At 38.5% G+C, this 18,502-nt stretch overlaps 1 protein-coding gene across 6 annotated transcripts in view; it reads left to right on the plus strand.

Annotated features, from left to right (window-relative positions):
* The window catches only part of Sorcs1 (sortilin related VPS10 domain containing receptor 1), a 555,377-nt gene that overhangs the window by 416,861 nt on the left and 120,014 nt on the right, over window positions 1–18,502 (plus strand). For all 6 annotated transcript variants that reach the window (XM_052714730.1, XM_052714729.1, XM_052714725.1 and 3 more), the window contains exons 7-9: window positions 3,262–3,380; window positions 6,113–6,202; window positions 11,863–12,042. In XM_052714730.1, the coding sequence (XP_052570690.1) occupies window positions 3,262–3,380; window positions 6,113–6,202; window positions 11,863–12,042 (389 nt within the window). The remainder of the gene's footprint in view (window positions 1–3,261; window positions 3,381–6,112; window positions 6,203–11,862; window positions 12,043–18,502) is intronic.

Raw genomic sequence — 18,502 nt, forward strand, 5'->3', positions numbered from 1 at the left:
TAGACCTTGACAAATGCCCCTTTGTTTTCTTCTCTAGTCTCTCAGATTTACAATTTATACAAAAATGACCTATAGATATCATGTATATTTTATTTTCCATCTGGTGTTTGCTTAGGATCTTCAAAGAGGAGATTGTTATCTTAAAGAACATGACCAGACACTATTATAAATAAAACAATGAAGCTTACTCATCCAGGAGTCCTCATTAAGTGTTACCTCTAAATCACAATGGAAGTTATGCTTATCCTTAGAAGCCCAGGAAATTCTAATCTTTACATTTGATTGAATTCACTTTAGATGGGGTTCTTTATTTATCATCTCATGTAGCAGCAGTAGGACAATGGTAGACGAAGCACACCCAATAGCTCAATGATGTTTTGGGACCAAGTTCTCTCAGTCTGGTCATAATCGTTAAGTAAGTTTGTTTGTTTGTTTGTTTGTTTTCACTTTACCCCTGCCTCCTTTAGATAAGAAGACAATTAGAATAGTCTGCATGCATCAAATCGAGACCATATTGTACAGAGGTAGGGAAGACCCCTTCTGTATCTCTGGTACCACCCCTCAGTTCTCATTTAGCAGTACTAGATTTAAATGCCCTGCTTAGCCAACAACATGAAGGGGATTAGGAAGATCCAGAGTGGACTTAGTTCTCACATGTAGGAGCTTATGAGTCACATAGGGGAAGGATGACATAGCAAATGCAGTGCTGCTTCTCCAGCAAATAGAAGAGAAGGACATGTGGCAGAGTATGTATATAACCTTATGCTGGCATTTTCTGGAGTAACAAAGGCCAATTTAACTAGTCTTTTAAATGACTGATTATATTCTTCAAATTAGTCCTATCTTTATGGACAAAAAAACCCAAACAAACAAAAAAACACAAACAAACAAAACAAAACAAAAGAAAAATAAAGAAAATGATGAGTCATAATAATTGACATCTACGTAGGTTTAACTTTCAAAACATGCAGCATGTTTATTATTTAATTACATCTTAATTAATTCTGTGTAGTAGTTCTAATAGACTGAATGGCTGATGGTATCACAGCTTAATAGCTGGAAGATGCAAGTTTGGAGACACTGAAGCGATTTTCTCTGAGTGGTGTACCTGGTACATGACGATCGCTAGAACGAAAGCCCAGGTTTCACAGAAAGAAACCTGCTTTTCTTCTGTGGCCCCAGGCAACCTTTCAAAACCATGGAGCCACTTAAAGGCTACAAAATGGTCTAGAGGACTGTGAAATTATGAGGTAAAGATTTATGTGCTATAGATAGAGACAAACATTTTGAGAAAAGACAAGTCTCAAAGATTATTTTTAAGGTGAAAGATCTTAATTTGTGGTAAAAAAAAAAAGAGATTTTTCTGTTCATTTTACATATCAATCACAGGTTCCCCCATCCTCCCTCCTCCCACCCCCCCAGCCTTCCCATCCAACTGACCCCCCATTCCCACCTCCTCCAAGGCCAAGTCTCCCATGGGGAGTCATCAAAGCCTGATACACTCTAAGTCCCTCCTCCCTGCACCAAGGCTGAACAAAGTGTCTCACCATAGGCACCAGGCTCCAAAAAGCCAGCTCATGCTCCAGGGACAGGTCCTGGTCACACTCCTGGGGACCCCCCAAACAGTTCAAGCCAAAATACTGCCTTGCTTATCCAGGTGGACTAGTGTAGATTCAGTAAATGATGAATCAAGAGTTCTACTTCCAGAGCCCCCATGGTACTGGAAAGTCTTGATTCGTCATTTAGTGACTCTACTAGCATCTACATCAGTCAAGGGTCAGCTGGTATAAATGTGCATGATGTCCCCTGCTTACCCTTTTGGAAGAGTTTGGGAATACTCAAGCTTCTCATATGTAGATGTTCTTGGGCAGTTCTTTGCTAATTTTAAGAGAAGTCTTTCATGAACCCTTGTATCCACCTTAGTACAACGTTGCCCATCCCCACTTCCTGTCAATGATCAAGTTCTAATGTTTCATTTGGGAAAGATGTCTGTAAGCACCAAAAGTAAGCATAATAACCTCACTTTCATACAAAAATATACATTCAAATAAGCAGATACGTTTCTAAGAATATTCAGATTTTTGCTTACAGTGCACCGGTATTACTGTTAGGACTTAGCAGTATAACAGAAGAACACACACACACACACACACACACACACACACACACACACACACACACACAATCATGGGGATTATATTTTAATTGGAGCAGTGTATAGAAATAGATAGTGATGAATCATTGGTATAGAATCTAAATTTTATTCAGGGAGTAATCATGGAAGATCTTCAAAAGTAGCAGTGGGCCAAAATTGAGAACTTCATTGGTAACTTGGTAAAATTCTTCTTGGAGGAGAATTGGTAACTTGGTAAACTGGTAACATTGGTGAAATTCTCTGGGAAAGAGGGAGTGTGGATAGAAAGTCTTTAACACCATGGGGAGGTTGGGAATGCTTATCAACATAAATTAGGAGATTAGAAAACGCATGGGCAGATCAAGAGAGACAGATATGTAATCAGAAGAGGAACGTAGGTGTGGTAGCCAGAGGAGGGTTTGAATGTATTCCAGTGTGCTTTTATGTTTTAATGTGGCATTTTAAATAAATACTGCCATAAAAGGATTTCATGGAGGCCAGAGACTCTCTAATACAACATCCCTCCAGCAACAGAGCATGAACTGACCTGAGTCATCAGTCTGATGCTGTGTTTATTGGCCACTGTGCTGTCTCAGCTGAAACCTCGAGTTTCAATTTACTCACCTCTAAAATGAGAACAAAGATTTTGAATTGGAGATGTTGCCATCGTGTTTCATTTCCAATCCACAAAGAAGCAACCTTTATCTTATTAAGGATCATAGTGTTCATTCCAGTGGAACTTCCACCAGAGATTTTAAAATACTGTATGCAAATGTGTTTCTCTGCTTTTCAGTCAAAGATCCAAGTGTGGAGGTGAATTCTAATAAAGATGAAAATATGGCTACAAAATTTCAAGTCTTATGTCAGTTTTTGAAAATCTTTTCTTTGGGGTTTAGAAGAGGAAAGCTAAATAAGAATTTTTTTTTTTGTGTAGGATTTTGTGTAGACTTGTTTGACATATCAGGAAAGCGTGATTCAGGTAGCAATGCAATAAAATAACAATGGAATTTGAACAGTAGGGTGATATTGAGTGATCACTTGGAGAGACTGTGAGTCTTGTGTGAACACTTGCAGATTCCAAGGGAAATGTTCGTTGACTCTGAAGGGTCTATCTTCTTCCCTTCTAGACTCACAATACCTAACTTGTCGGATGCAAAACTGCACAGACGCCAACAGAAATAAGCCTTTCCCAGGCTACATTGACCCTGACTCTTTGATTGTTCAGGATGACTATGTGTTTGTTCAGGTAAGAAACCCCTACTTCTGCTTATTGGCTCAAGGCATTTCTAGTTTCTGTCTTGCTATAACCCTTTCGGCCTGCCTGCACCGCCTCAAAGGGAAGAGAGACATGGATCAGAGGGGGAGGACTAAAAGGACAAAGAGAAAGGAGAAGGTGGAAGGGGAAGGAGAGGGGGAGGGAAGAGAGTAAAGGAGGTTGGAAGGGAGAAGGGAGGCTTAAGGCTATTCCTGAGCCTACTGTCTGTAGTCATTTACCAACCTATCTAAAAAGTGCTGCATTGACCCAGGAGTGATATACACTTCTATTTATCTGTTTCCCAATAAACCCAAGTCATTAAATAAACTGTGAAGCTATGTCCATTTCTCCTTATCAGGGAAATGATCATCTCTTCAGCCCCATCCTCAGTATCACTTTAAAAGAAAAGAAGGTGAAACGGAAATGGTGTGATGGATGAAGGTGGGACTAGGCAGAGACCAAATAAGAACGATCCCCTGGCCCCTGGTATGGTCAGGAACCACTGCAACTCCCAGGGAAATGTGAAATAAATAATTTCCTTCTCCTAAGTGAATGGAAACCATTTGAGAAGTTGAGATTTCATGAGTAGTGACAGGAGACAGGCAGTCACCAGGAACAGCTTCATTTAGCTCTTGAGGACAATTTTAGTTTCCTTTAGTCAGTTCATCTAAAAGTCATGTTATTACTTTTCAGGGGAAGAATGAAAAAGGTATAATTGCTGAATAGGTGGATAAATGTATATTTACAGCAAATTAAGTGTATACATCAGACAGTATTATAAATGTATTTATATTATAAATGTATTTATATAATACATAAGGGTATACACACATTACAGTTAAGGTACATTCTAGACACAAGTTTATTTGAAGAATAAATTCATATCTAATCCTATGCATTGAAAGAAGACTGCCCAGCATCAGCCTATATAATTTTGAAATGTTTCACAAGTGATGATACACACATCCCTGTTCCCTTTTCTTCAGGGAAGTGTGTAATGAACACTTAGATAATTTCAAGTGACATTCAAATGGTTGCATGTGTTAGTCCCGTCCCATTCATTTCTCTACCAGTAATGCCGTCAGGAATATTTCTCTGATTTCTGGCAGCAGTTTATATTCCACATATCTGGCATACAAATCAAAGTCAGAATTTATATTTAGAATTATGAGAATAACCTCCTGTAACCCATTACTTCCACACATAACACTGAAGAATGTCTCTTTCCAGGCACTCCCCTGTGTCTGATGATCATTTACCACAAGCTATGTTGACATTCTAAGTATGCAAACTCCAGTGACATTCAAACTGCAGATACTTATATAGGTCATGATTGGCTCTAAAGAGAAACATATTGTCAGAGGTGCCTTCTATTCTGCCTAGAGTAGTATTCAAGTCTGGATAGAAACCACACCGCATCTTCCTGTTCTGCAAGCCTTCAGTATTCATTGACCTGCTTTGGACAAAACAGTGCCAGTTTCCATGGTTTTCTTCCAAAAGATAGAGACCTAGAATTAATTTGGAATCCAAACCTGGAGTGGCTTTCTGCTAACATACCCTTAGGCATCAGTGTGATGCCATCAAATAGGAACCTTGTGTGGAGATGTGTAGCTTAAGTTTTCCGATGGTCTGTATGTTAAATGTGTTGTTGATTGGTCAATGAATAAATCACTGTATGGCCGTGGCAGGCTTCTTGTTAACTGTTCTTACAGCTTAAATTAATCTATTTTTATTAATCTATACCTTGCCACATGGCTTGTGGCTTACCGGTACTTTACATCTTCCTTGTCCTGATGGCGGCTGGCAGTGTCTCTCTCACCCAGCTTTCTGTTCTCTCAATTCTCTCTGTTAGTCCGGCCTATACTTCCTGCCTGGCCACTGACCAATCAGTGATTTATTCATTGACCAATCAGCAACACATTTGACATACAGACCATCCCACAGCAGAGATGAGAAGGCTTCTCTCTACTGTTGAACCTGGACTATTTCCTTCTAGCCCAATATGGTCACTTGTGTGGCATGGACTTGAGGCTGAAAAGCTAGACTGATGAAGGACAGTGAGCTAATATCTCCTGAGGCTTCTAGCATTGGGAAGAACAGAGTTAATACAGTTTCTTAGCTTTAGAGTACATTGCAATTTTATATCTAGTACACACAATATAGATATCTAGATATACATTATAGATTAAACATACATATAATTTATATATGTGTGTATATACATGTGTATATTATATATGATAATATATTATATGATTATAGTGTATAGTATATTTTATATATATAGAAATGACTTTTCTGTGTCAGTGTTTTTCCTTTCCTGCTTTGATGTCTGTGCACCACGAGCCTGGTTGAGGCTAGACAAGGAGGAAGTTAGATCTTTTGGAACTGGAGTTACAGATGGTTGGGAGCTGCACTCTGGGTGCTGGGAATCAAACTCCAGTCCTCTGGAAGAGCAACAAATGCTCTTCACTATTGAGTCATTTCTCCAGACCCATCGTGCAAATTTTCAGATTACATTTTTGTCTATTAAATGGTTGTTTTTGGTCTTCTGAGCAGCCCTGTACAGTGAGTGAGTTACTTTTCTGGTAAATGTCAACTACTGATAGCTGTCCTCCGCAGGCAGTTTTGGTGCGGTGTGGCAGCTTCATGCAGGCAACTGTTCTTCTGTGACTCTGAATGTTTTCAGTAGCTCCTCTCACCACCTTGTTTCTGTGATCCAGCTGACATCTGGAGGAAGACCACATTACTACGTGTCCTACCGAAGAAGCACGTTTGCACAAATGAAGCTCCCGAAATACGCTTTGCCCAAGGTACACACTGGGTTGCTGTTCTGACTGTTCTCCTCTCAGGTACAGTCGTCCTCCACCATATTCTCAGGGTCACTGCCAGCTTCCAGTAATGAGTTCCCTGCTCCATCAGCCCCACTTCTGCATCTAGACTTCCCAGTTCCTCGTGGGTAATTCTGTCTCCCTTTATCTGTGGGTCCTTCTCCTGTTCTCTTGCCCTCTGATTTTTTTCTTCCTTTGGAATTCTTGCTGTGTGGGCATCTGGATAAATTAATGCTCTTGTTTTTGCCTGTCAATATTAAATTTTTCCAGGCAGTATGTTTGTTTTTAAATCAAAACAGAAAACAACAACAACAAAATGTTCACTTTATGTTACAGCATGGCAGTTGTTCTTAGTGGATGTTAGGAAACTGGTTATCTTCAGAGACCTGAGGTACAGCTAAGTGTTCTGACCTCTCTAGCCATTCCCCTTTGAAAACGGTGGAAAAGAGAAGTGAGAGACCCTCCTCCCTGGCATCCTCAGGCTCTGTCCGCAATTCTGAAAAACTGTGTTAATATGGAGCGCCATCTAGTGGAAAATAGATGATGTGGCCTTTCAAAAATGCCTATTAGAAATCTGTTTTCTGTGTTGTATTTTAAGTGGCCAAAATTTAGTCGATTGTAGCTTAATTTTCGAGCAAATGAGATGTGTGTGTGGGGGGGAAAGGGATAATAAAGTGATTTCGTTGATCTAAATAGAATTATAACTCAACTTTGAAAGATTTAAGTTGAACAAAGTATATAATGAGATTTATTTTGAGTCGAGTCTTGTCGTTTAGTGAAATTCAAATGTAGAAGGAAGGCTGAGAATTGTTAAAATTGTCCGTGATAGTCTCTTAGGAGGGATCCTGAGGAAAATATCAATTCACGGGGAAAAAAAAAAGGAGTACCCTCCCTGGGCCGAGTACTGAGTACTAAAATGAATTGTGATTCATTCACTAAAATTTGAAGAAGACAACTTGAAAGATTTGTACATTTAAGAACAAGATTTATACCCAGTACGGTGAGATGCCCTGGTTCAAGAAGGATGCAGAATTGAGCCTAAATTAGGGAACTTCAAATTTCATTCATTCATCACATGCTCAAACTTGGGTCTGCATATTCTTAGCAGAATAATTTCAGTCAAAACCAAATTCTATTTGCCACACAGGGAAGGTTAGAACCCAAATTTATTGGTATCCATACCTGTGATTTTTGTGATTTTATTCCCTGGCAAGTAAATTAGTGACTCCAATTGTTAAAATGTAGCATGCTCACCACCCCACCAAATTTGTTGTGCTATCAAAAAAAAAAAAAAAAAAATGGAGGAAGGCCTCACTGGTCTCGGAACCCTAGCAAGGTAGTTTAAACTTAAAGAGGCTTTTGTGGATAGACTGCTGCAGACTGGGGGACAGGTATTTTATATTGCTTGTTCATAGTCATCACAAAGATCGCTGTTGACAGCTCTCCTCAGTGGCCTCTAGACAATCTAGAAGGCAATGTTTCCTTTGGAGCTGAATTGGCCATCTGCCCCCCTCCCCTGCCACCCAGATGATCATACTCCATGACTTATTTCATTTGAGTTCTCAGGGTAAATGCAGTGATTAATTTGGCTTGTTACTGGAAAAAAAAATGGAAGTGAATGTAACAAATAAATGGATTATTTGGTCCAGGTGGGTGTTTATTATGTAAAGCAAAGAGAAGCTTCATTATAATCCCATTATAGCTTCAAAGAGAAGCCCCAGCATGGGTGGAGTGATCTGCCTCAAAGGTGCTGTATTACATGGCCTTCTGTCAGAACCAGGGCTGCACCTACAGGTAAACAAAGCTTCACGCTGTCCTAAGGAATGGAGACACATCAACTCTCTCCTGCTCAAATGTTTTTAATCACCTACTGCCGTTGTATCAGATGTTGAAAGAGCAGAATGTTGCCTTGGGCTGTGTTTAAACAATTAATAATGGAGAAGAAAAACCAACAAAGAGTGATGGCTAAATGTTGTCATTGCAAGTAAGAGTACGTGGCTTGTTAGGCCGAGCGAAACAGTGACAGTTCTTCCTTCCCCTAACTTACTTGGAGCCTACTCTTAGCAACTCCAGTGAGATAGATGAGGTAATACATACCAAAGTGCCTCAAGTGTTTTCGAGGATAGACACTCTATAAAAGCAAGGTAATATTATTATTACTATGGATCTAGTTGTCTCCATAGTGGAAGATTGATGGGTACCAGGATTCAGGGGGTACAAAGGATGCTCAATTTTAACAGCAGACCTGACTTCAGACCTGAGTCTGTCACTAACTTGCTTAGAAACCTCAGCTATCTGGGTTTTATTACTTTTTCTTTTATTCATTTTTTAAAAAATAAAGAGCTTAGATTCAAAACAATATTTTCCCCAATTTTTCATTCAGCTTAAAATATCCTTAGTGATATATTGGAAAAATTTGGTCCTGTAGTCAAATAAGTTTAAAAAGAAAGTAAACTTCAATCCATGTGACTTCCTTAGAGACTAGGTGGAGGTCACTAATCTGAATGGTTCATGAATGTCCTATGAGCAACAACAAAACTCTTTAGTTCAGCATTAATTCAGTAGTTTACCACCATGCATGATGGAATAAACCAATAATAACCCCAGACTCTTGGAACTAGAGACAGGTTATCAGTAGTTTGACTCCAGGAGCTGGAGACATGGTTCAGTAGTTGAGTTTGTGCTGCTTTTCCAGAGGACCTGAACTGAGTTCCCAGCACCTGTATCAAGTATGTCATGACCATCTCTAGCTCTAGCTCCAGGGTATCTGACACCTTGTTTTGACCTCCAAGAGTACCCACATGTGTGGTGTATTCATAAAGATGTACACATTTATCCACTTAAATGAAATAAAAATAGATCTTAAAAAGAAAAACGGTTTGAGGTCTGCTTAGATGACATGGTGATTTCAAGGCCAGCTTGGTTGTAGAGCTGACTACATAGCAGGATTCTATTTTATAAGCAAACAAACAAACCCAGATGAATAAATCACCACTGCTAATAAGAGCAAAGTGTCCTAACAAAGAAGCTTCCACCCCCCATTGAAAAATACATTACAATCCAGTAATGCTAGTATCCTATAGAACAGACTCTGCAAGGTGCTCCAGTAAAATTCCAAATAAGAGTCTGTATTGGTTCAGAATCATGGGAATCGGTGAAAAAGTAAGAACACATTTTCTTAATCAGGAGTTGAGGAAAAGTTAAATAAATTACAGGTGTATCAAATCTTTAGGACCAGCATCATCGTGTAAAGTCTGTTTAGTGAAATAACATAAACATAGAGATTGGTTTGCAATCTTTATCTAGACATGGTCGTTTTACCTCATTAACATCACATGACATGTTCTCCCAGTGACCTTGTTCAAGCCATTTAGAAGAGCTGTGTTTTCAATACTGTCTTAGTTACTTGTCCTGTTGCTGTGGTAAACTACCCTGACCAAAACAACTGAAGGGAGAAAGGGTTTATCACAGTTGAAGGCTGCACAGGGTTGAATCCTTTCAGCAGGGGCCTCAAGCAGCTGGCTGTGTTGCATCTGCTTTCAGGAAGCAGAGAGAGATGAGTGTTTGTGCTCAGCCACCTTTCCCATTTTTATTTAGACCAGGACAGAGCCCTTAGTGTTATTCCCACTCAGGGTGGGTCTTCCCAAGTCAATTAATGCAATCTAGAGAATATATGGTATTCCCAGAGCCTTATCCCCAAGGTAATTCTGGTCAAGTTGACAATTAATGTTAGCTGTTATCTACAAGTACCAAATCTCCACAATGGACTGTGAAGTGTGATCTGTATAAGAATGACCATAGTCTCCCAGGATTGTGTTTTCAATTCTGTTATGTGAGTCAATCAAAAGTTCACTGTTACTGAAATTCATACTGAAACCCATGGGTGGGAATTGGCTATGCTAGGCTCAGCTTTCATTTGAAACAATTTAACAGAAATCCAGGACTACAACATACTTAAAGGGAGGAAACATAAACAGGAAGCAGTTGTTCAACAATTTTAAAGATTTTGGGTTCTGTCCTATTATGAATTAGGAACCATGGAAGGTTTGTCCACATGGATGAACTAGTGGATTTAAGGATAATTTCCATAGCTAATTTCCTCCCAGCCAGAAAACATTTGGATGAACCTTTTCTTGAGTATATCAGTGAGTGAATATTCAAATATTTCAAAAGCAGAGAAGCCAAGTTGATTATTTGTAATCAACAAAAGGTATAGACAGACTCCCTTAAGCAAAATACTCACCATGTATAAAACATACCCTAATTGGTAAACGCTGTTATGGTATTTAAGACTTGCTGATTTTATCTTCACTGTCATGTGAAGGACATGTTCTTGCTATCACATGACATTCACAGACACAATGTCTGAGCATGAAGTTCCACTCAGATGACTATGTCACAAGCCAAGACTGAATTCAGATTATGAGAATTTGAGGTTAGAAGTATGACTCAAGTTACACTGAACAGTTTGAATCGACCTGGTTACCCGGAAGATCATCATATCTAAAGCTTTGCAAGCATACAGACAGCATGTTTTATGTTACATAAAAGCCAAGGACATTTCTATATTATTCTTTTGCTATATATTGTTGGATACCTTGGTTTATTTTGGGCCTTTTAAGTTTTAACTGCTTTACTCTGAGTTCTTTGGGAGTGCTTCTGTGTAGTCTCCTTTGGCCACAGGATTAAAAAGCAGCCCAAAGCACACCAACAGGCTTTCCTTAAGGAAACAATAAGCCTTGTCTGGAGATAGCCAGTTTAGAATAATGGTAGACAGTGGTTAGAGTCCTGAATGGGGAATGCAGAATTTGGAATTCTTGCCAGAGGACAGAGGACAAGGCCTCCATGTTTCCTTCACTTTATTTCTATATCTGGTAACCTTGGAGTTTGGAAACAACATCCTTTATGATGACTCTTTTTCTCTCCCGTAGTTTTCTTAGAGAACTTAGCAGAGGAAAATAATGGATTAGTAGCTGAGTCCTTACATTAATTACTCATACAAACATTAATGCTTTGGGATTTTTCTGGTAGACATTTTTCCCCGCTGGGGAATTTCAGGGTGTTACTGAACCTCTGGCAGTGTTTATCAATCTTTAATGTGCATATTATTCATGGAGGGACCTCATTAAAAAGCATATTGTAATTCATTGAGTAGGGTCTGAGGTTCTGTGTGTCTAAGGAACTTGCCGGCTGTATCATCTCTGCTAGTCCACAGACCACAGTGGAATCCGATGCTTGTCTGGCTTCTTTCTGTCACTGCAGATTGTCCTTATGTTTGCCTTGTGTAAGTCTTCTGAGCTAGTAGTGCTTGAATTTGCCATCATATAAGAATGACTGGTTCTCTAAATTCATACATTTTTTAAGAATGCTACCTTCAAATTGTCTAATAAGGCAATTAAATTACAATTAGGTTGCTATACATCCTTCTATCTCATTTTGACATGGCCATACTGCTTTGCTCCAAAGTGACAAAGAAAATGCACAATTAACACTCAGTCATTTTCACATATGTGAAAGGAAACTTTCCCTGTCTCTCCCTCTGCATTCCATCAAAGCTCGTCATAATCCATACTCTTTCAATGCATGCCAGGTTAATGTATAAAACCCTTCTTCCCTCTTCACTTCCCTGTGTTTTTCTTTAGGACATGCATGTCATTAGCACAGATGAGAATCAAGTGTTTGCAGCAGTTCAAGAATGGAACCAGAATGACACCTACAACCTCTACATCTCAGACACCCGTGGTGTCTACTTCACCCTGGCCTTGGAGAACGTCCAGAGTAGCAGAGGCCCTGAAGGCAATGTCATGATCGACCTCTATGAGGTATGTCACCAAGCATATGTGGTTCTGGAGAACAGCAGCACCAAGCCTAACTGGTGAAATATGGGTCATTTGATCATTTTTTTATTATTTAAATTTTTTATTCATTTTACATACCAACCACTCTCATCCCTCCTCCCTGCTCCCCTCAGCCTCTCTTCAACCCACCTCCCATCCCCTTCTTCAAAAGGGTGATCAGATTGGTGAATACCCTAACTGATAGAGCCTTCATCCAGTAACTGATGGAAGCAGATGCAGAGATCCACAGCCAAGCACCAGTCTGAGCTCTGGGAGTCCAGTTGAAAAAAGGGAAGAGGGATTCTATGAGCAAGTGGGTCAAGATCATTTGATCATTCTAATGCTGGTTCCTTAGAAAGTGTCCCTCAACTAAGAGGAGGAAAGACTTACAGAACATTCTTGTTTAATTTGCAACCATAGAGTTTTTTAAAGAGAATTTTTAAAAAAATTGATTCTGCTGGATAAGAGCAGCTCCAGAGAAATTGGAAAGTGTCTGTGGAGGAAATTACACATTAAAGACTTGCATACGATTGATTGTTCTACATATGATATGGTATTTGATATATGATAAGATATTTCAAAATATTTTCGGATGGCTGACAGGGTTTTATGTAATGAATCAGTGGGCGGCACTCTCTTACCAGACTCTGAAGTGTCATGGTTGGGGCATCATTGTATGCTATGAGAATGCATCCTGTTAGCCTTGAAGAACTTCTCAACTCAGCTGCCTAGTGACCCACCTCTCAATGGCCAATACGTGAGATAATATTCATAAGATTTTTTTTTTTTAGAAAATCCTGGGAAATTAAATTAACAGAAAAACACAACAATCCAGTGCTTACCAAACTTCCTTTGGAGCACTGTGGCTCTTTGCTTTTCTAATAAGCAATATTCAAAGTAAAATCATCTAAGTTGGATCAATCAGTTGTAATGAAAAACAGTACCAAAGATTTCATTATCTAACTTAGTTATAAACTGCAGTTGGTATTACTATGGTTACAAAGATTTCTACTCTAATAGAAAACATAATGGATTAGTTACAGACTTAGTATTTTTTCAGATAGAATATGGTATATCACTCCATTTCTTTAGAAAACAGAATTAATATTTTCACATCCTTTCCTCCCAAGACTTAGGGATCATCCAGAGGCAGTGGATGATTACAGGCAAACAGTGTTTTCTGGATATGACAGGACAGTTGTACACAGGAACTCACAGTGGCTGTTGACTGCACACATAAGACCTGCACAATATCAAGCCAGGGAAAATCTTAGCATGGATAAGGAAGGGACTTGCAAAGTCCCACCCCTAACTGAGGAGCTACAGCTACTAATGGCTGCAGGAGCAGTAAGGAGAGTTAGTCTTCTTCAGGGTGGAATTGTCTTTACAGGAACAATAGATAGAAAATAAGCTACTCTTTGAGGATGAATTTCATCTCTTGGTCAGTCTGGATGTATGGTGATGGATTTAGAATGAGTTATTTAAGAACATATTGAGTGTTAGAGAAATGTAGTAACAGACCTATATTCTATCTGGAAAAAAATTCTGAAATGGATTCAAATATATGCAGTCATAAAGACACTGCCATTTTGTTAGGCTCAGGGATTCACAAGAAGCATCAGTGTTATATCCAGTGACAAAGAAACCAACTTCACTTAAGAAACTAAAGCCCAAATGTACATGCTTCTAATGTGTTGCTTCTTCTTTCCTTCAGAAGTTTAGAGTGACATTTTTCCTAGTAGCTAAACCTCTTTTTGTGTGTATAAAACCAGGTTCATAGATTGGTATGTCCCCCAAAATAAAAAATAAAATTAATTGCATGTTCAATTGAGAATTTGACAGACTACTCTAGGATATAGTTAGTATATACATATATATATATATATGTATATATATATATGAAACATACTGCAGATCTTTTTATCTTTGTATAAGTTTTTGATCCCACTTTTCATTTCATGTTTCAGCTACATATAGTGTCCAATATCTCAACCTCCAATTGAACATTTATTCTGGAAAACATTTACATAGTTTAAAGATTTAGTGTCAAAAATGTTCTAGATAAAATTTGATTTGTATTATGACATTTTTAAAATCCAGGCTGTCTGAATTTGAGTTCTAGTTTACTGCTATTCCTGTTGAAGTGTATTCTCAAGACAAGTGCATACCTTCTATGCCATTTGTTTTGTTGAGAATATAGAGATGAAAATAGTACCCAGTAGATTGCTCCAAGGATGAAATCAGTTAATCCTTATTAACTACTACCATAATGCCTGAAATACAATGTCTTTAACAAAGCATAGAATTATTCGTATCATCTTGCAGTTGCCTAGACACCACTTAGCATTCTATTCTGATTATCTTAAAACATATCCACATTTTTAAATGCCCAGCACATTTCCAGCACTGGAGATTTCTGCTTCTTTCCATAATGCAATTCTTCTGACAATTTTAACACCGGGTACTTGTCTTGCAAATAAGTATAAATTTCAGCACTCCTTTCCTCATTTGTAAATGCCCTATGAACGTTTAAACTTGAAGAAGTATATTTTGTTGAAATGTCCTGAATTCTCTTGCCTTGAGCCAGCCACACGATAGACACATTTGTGAGTGTATATCCCATGAAAAGTCCTAGGAGCTGTGCCAGCTTAAAGACCCAGTTCAGTTTCTTGAGCCTAGTTCTATCCTTTGCCTCACAGCCCAGCTTTAATATATGGGAAGGTGCTTAATCTTTTTTTTTTTTTGAAAATGACCCATTTTTATTTACTGTTCATATAATTAGCTTTCTAGCTAACACAGGAATCGATTTTTAGCAAATATTTCCTTCACATAAAATACAATCTTTTCTATCAGAAAACAAAAATTTAAATATTCTAAATGTCTCGAGGACAGATACGCTGGATTTCATTCTTCTTCTTTTGTCGAGCACTTTTTTTATTTTATAAATGGGTGGTTTACATTTGTTGAAACTGCTATTTTCTTTTCTTTTTTTTCTTTTTAAAAGACTTATTTATTTATTTATTTATTTATTTATTTATTTATTTATATATTTATTATGTATACAGCATGTATGACTGTAGGCCAGAAGAGGGCACCAGATCTCGTTACAGATGGTTGTGAGCCACCATGTGGTTGCTGGGAATTGAACTCAGGACCACTGGAAGAGCAGTCAGTGCTCTTAACCTCTGAGTCATCTCTCCAGCCCAGTGCTTAATCTTATTGCAACTTGATATGCCATGTTTTGTTGATATTCATGGGAGACTTGCCCTTTCCCAGACAGAAGTGGAGGGGGAGTGGATTGCAGGGCTGGGAAAATTGGGGTGTTAGGGGAGAGACTGGGAGAAAAGGAACCAGGGGAGACTCAGACTGGGATATGAAATAAATAAATTAATTTAAAAAATAGAAAATAAAAGAGAGGAAAGAGTAGATAAAAAAATAATCAAACAAAAAACTGAAGAATATGTATCTACTCCAGGAAATCAGCTGAGTCACCCAAAGTGCCCTGCTGGGTATTTGTAGCCATATTTGACCGGAGAAGTAAGTAAATGGTAAATTTTAGTAAGATGCTAATATTAGTCATGTTTTGATTTATACAAATCAATAAACATCTCTGGAACACTAAAAACAAATGAAACAAAACACACTTTCAGGTTTTTTCTTCTTCCTGATTACCCCTTTCCCTTTTAATTCAAATGGGTTCTTCCCAAATCAGTTCAAAAATGGGTTCTCTTGATTAATTTTATTTTCTGTCAGAAATAAAGACCATATTCTAATATTGGTCCCTTGATGATGGAACAAATGAATAAACTGGGCAGGTTGTGAATAAACTATTCACAACCATTTTTTTTTAACACATGGCTTTATGAACTCAAACATTGCATAGGTGTGGGATGGGAAGAAGCAGCAACAGTCTGACTGCTGGACACAAGACCCACTCGTTGTTAATCCTGCATTTGCCCTTGTGTCTCTTGCTGTTGACTATCTGTAGGGAAACTGCTGGTTTTTGTTAGCATCACTTTGAGCAGTGGTGTGACTGCATTATGTAAAGGTGTTCTGCATCCCGGGGCGGGAAGAGAAGTGTCTTTGTTTTATTAGCTTGACAGTTCAGAGCAACGTGAATTGAAATTGATGTGAGCAGAACAGCAGTGGCATATCTACTGATTTCCTAGATAGGAAGAATATTGGCAGACTCTAGGCCTGGCACAAATGTTCCCTTAAATCTGATTGTTCTGGCGAGCAGGAAGCTGAAAGTCATCCAGTGTGAATTTCCCTGTAGAATTGCAATGAATGATGAGCGCTTAGAGATAAATGAAAAGCAAGAGAATCCATAAATGAATTAATAAGTAGCAGAGATGAACATCCTTTGAGGTGGGTATGACAGAGATAGGATCCATGGAGTGTGTGTCTGTTCACATTTGGGGTGCTGGAGGAGGATGCCATTCCTTTCTATGCTCCTGCTTACCAGTTACTTGTTATTCCTGCATGTGTGTGCTCATGAAGCCATTTCAGCAAATGCAAACTGTATGAGTATAAGTGTATAGATGGGACTGTAGCTCATGTATAAACACACACGGGGAACTTTGTGGAAAACAGAAAAGTAACTCAGTTCCTGTTAAATTCAATCATTTCTTTCACACACATTGTCACTTGGGTGCAACTGCTATGCTCTCAATTCTACAACTATGTGTGTATGCATAATGAGATATACAAATTATGAAAACAAAAAATTAGAGACAGTACTGTGGCTTAGTTAATGAAATATCAGAATTTTCTCATAGTATGAGTTATCTATTTGACATGTTCTCTATTCAAGGAGGTGTAGAAACGTGAGCCCAGAAATTCGGTTATGGGCCAAATATCCCAGAAATGGATTTTTAAAGAAAGTTTAGTGATAATAGTTAATATTTTGGGATGTCATGTACAAAACAATGTACAAAGAACTTTCCATGGTTCTTTTATTTGACCCATAAATGAACTTTGGATGATTACAGTCGCTTTCTCCTTGTTAAGTAAATAGAGGTGAGAGTGCACAGGCATTCCCACAAGGTTACAGAGCAAACTTAGGGCTTAAATCCAAGGGTATGTAGATTTTTCAGCTACAATGAACCATGTCTCCCCTGAAAGGTTAGTATGTTGTGTTTGATTGTGGATGTTCAATAGTGTAAAGATTGAAGGATAAGTTCAGTCTGGAGAAATAACTTTAGTCTTCCCAGATGTGGAAAAAAAAAACAGGAAGAAGAAAGCAGTGAGAAAAACAGTCAATTGCTTCAGACCTGTGTCCAGACTTTCAGAATCAACTCCAAAGTTACAAACAAATCCAGACAATAATTACATATAGCTGCCAACTTTGTCTGGTAGAAGGAAGTATATATGTATGGAAATTATGGAATCAAATGTTCTAAAATTCCATTATTCCCAAAGAACATGAGTGCTTCAGTGCTCATGTGGGTTGAGTAGCACAAGAGAACATGTTTCATTATGACCAGAGCAGAAGAGATGTAATGGGTGTTGTCTAGGAACTGTGGTTTCTAGCATATGTGTGTGTATGGGTGATGAAAGGGATTTGGACAGCTTTGGACAATGCCACCCCTCCTTTGGGAAGGGGAAATTAATTAATGATGATGAAGAGCACTTTGGCTTAATGGAAAATGATGACTCAGGGCAGCTGAGTGCGAAAGACTGTGGTTGGGGGTGAAACTACTTGGCTGATAAGTGCAGAGTGCATAAAATATGAGGCATGCCATACACCATAAAAGGTATGCAGCAGGCAGGCTGTGTCTTCCACACATGATATGCAACTCTTCTTTAAAAGAGAAAACTCAACCATCATGATGACAGTGATGTACCATGATTTCTTAAGAAAAGCTGCCTCTTAAAAACTTAGGTCAGAGGCAGAGAATACAAACCCTGTCCCACCCAAGTCAGAGTTATTACAAAATTTATAATAGGCTACTACTGTCTTTCTAGGAGAGTACTATTTGATCAGGTATTAGAAGAATAACAAACATTTAGCTGGGGGTGTAGCTCCATGGTAGAATACTTGAAACAGTATGCACAAAGTCCCAGGTAAAATCACCAGTAGCAATGGTGATTTTGGGGCAGTGGTGTGGGCAGGGCATGAGAAGGAGGATCAGACTTTTTTTTTTTTGTCAAGTAAGTACTTTGATTATAGTGGCATACCTAACTCCTTCAGAACACACATCTTTTCTGTCTAGGATATTGTATTTAGAGGATGAAAATAGCCCACCCTCCAACACAAGGAAAAATGACCATAAATGTGTTCTCTTTCTCGCCACAGTTCTTTCATCTACTTTCTTCAAATTTGACACTTAACATTTGCAATTTAAGTCTGAGAAGGTAGATATCATGGTTTGCCAATCAGCATCAGAGGAAGAAATAAACAAAACACTCCAGTACAAGAGGCCTCCCAATTTGACCTCCACTT

Source organism: Peromyscus californicus, unplaced genomic scaffold, assembly GCF_007827085.1.
Source record: "Peromyscus californicus insignis strain IS unplaced genomic scaffold, ASM782708v3 Scaffold_4__1_contigs__length_199733344, whole genome shotgun sequence".
NCBI classification, from domain to species: domain Eukaryota; kingdom Metazoa; phylum Chordata; class Mammalia; order Rodentia; family Cricetidae; genus Peromyscus; species Peromyscus californicus.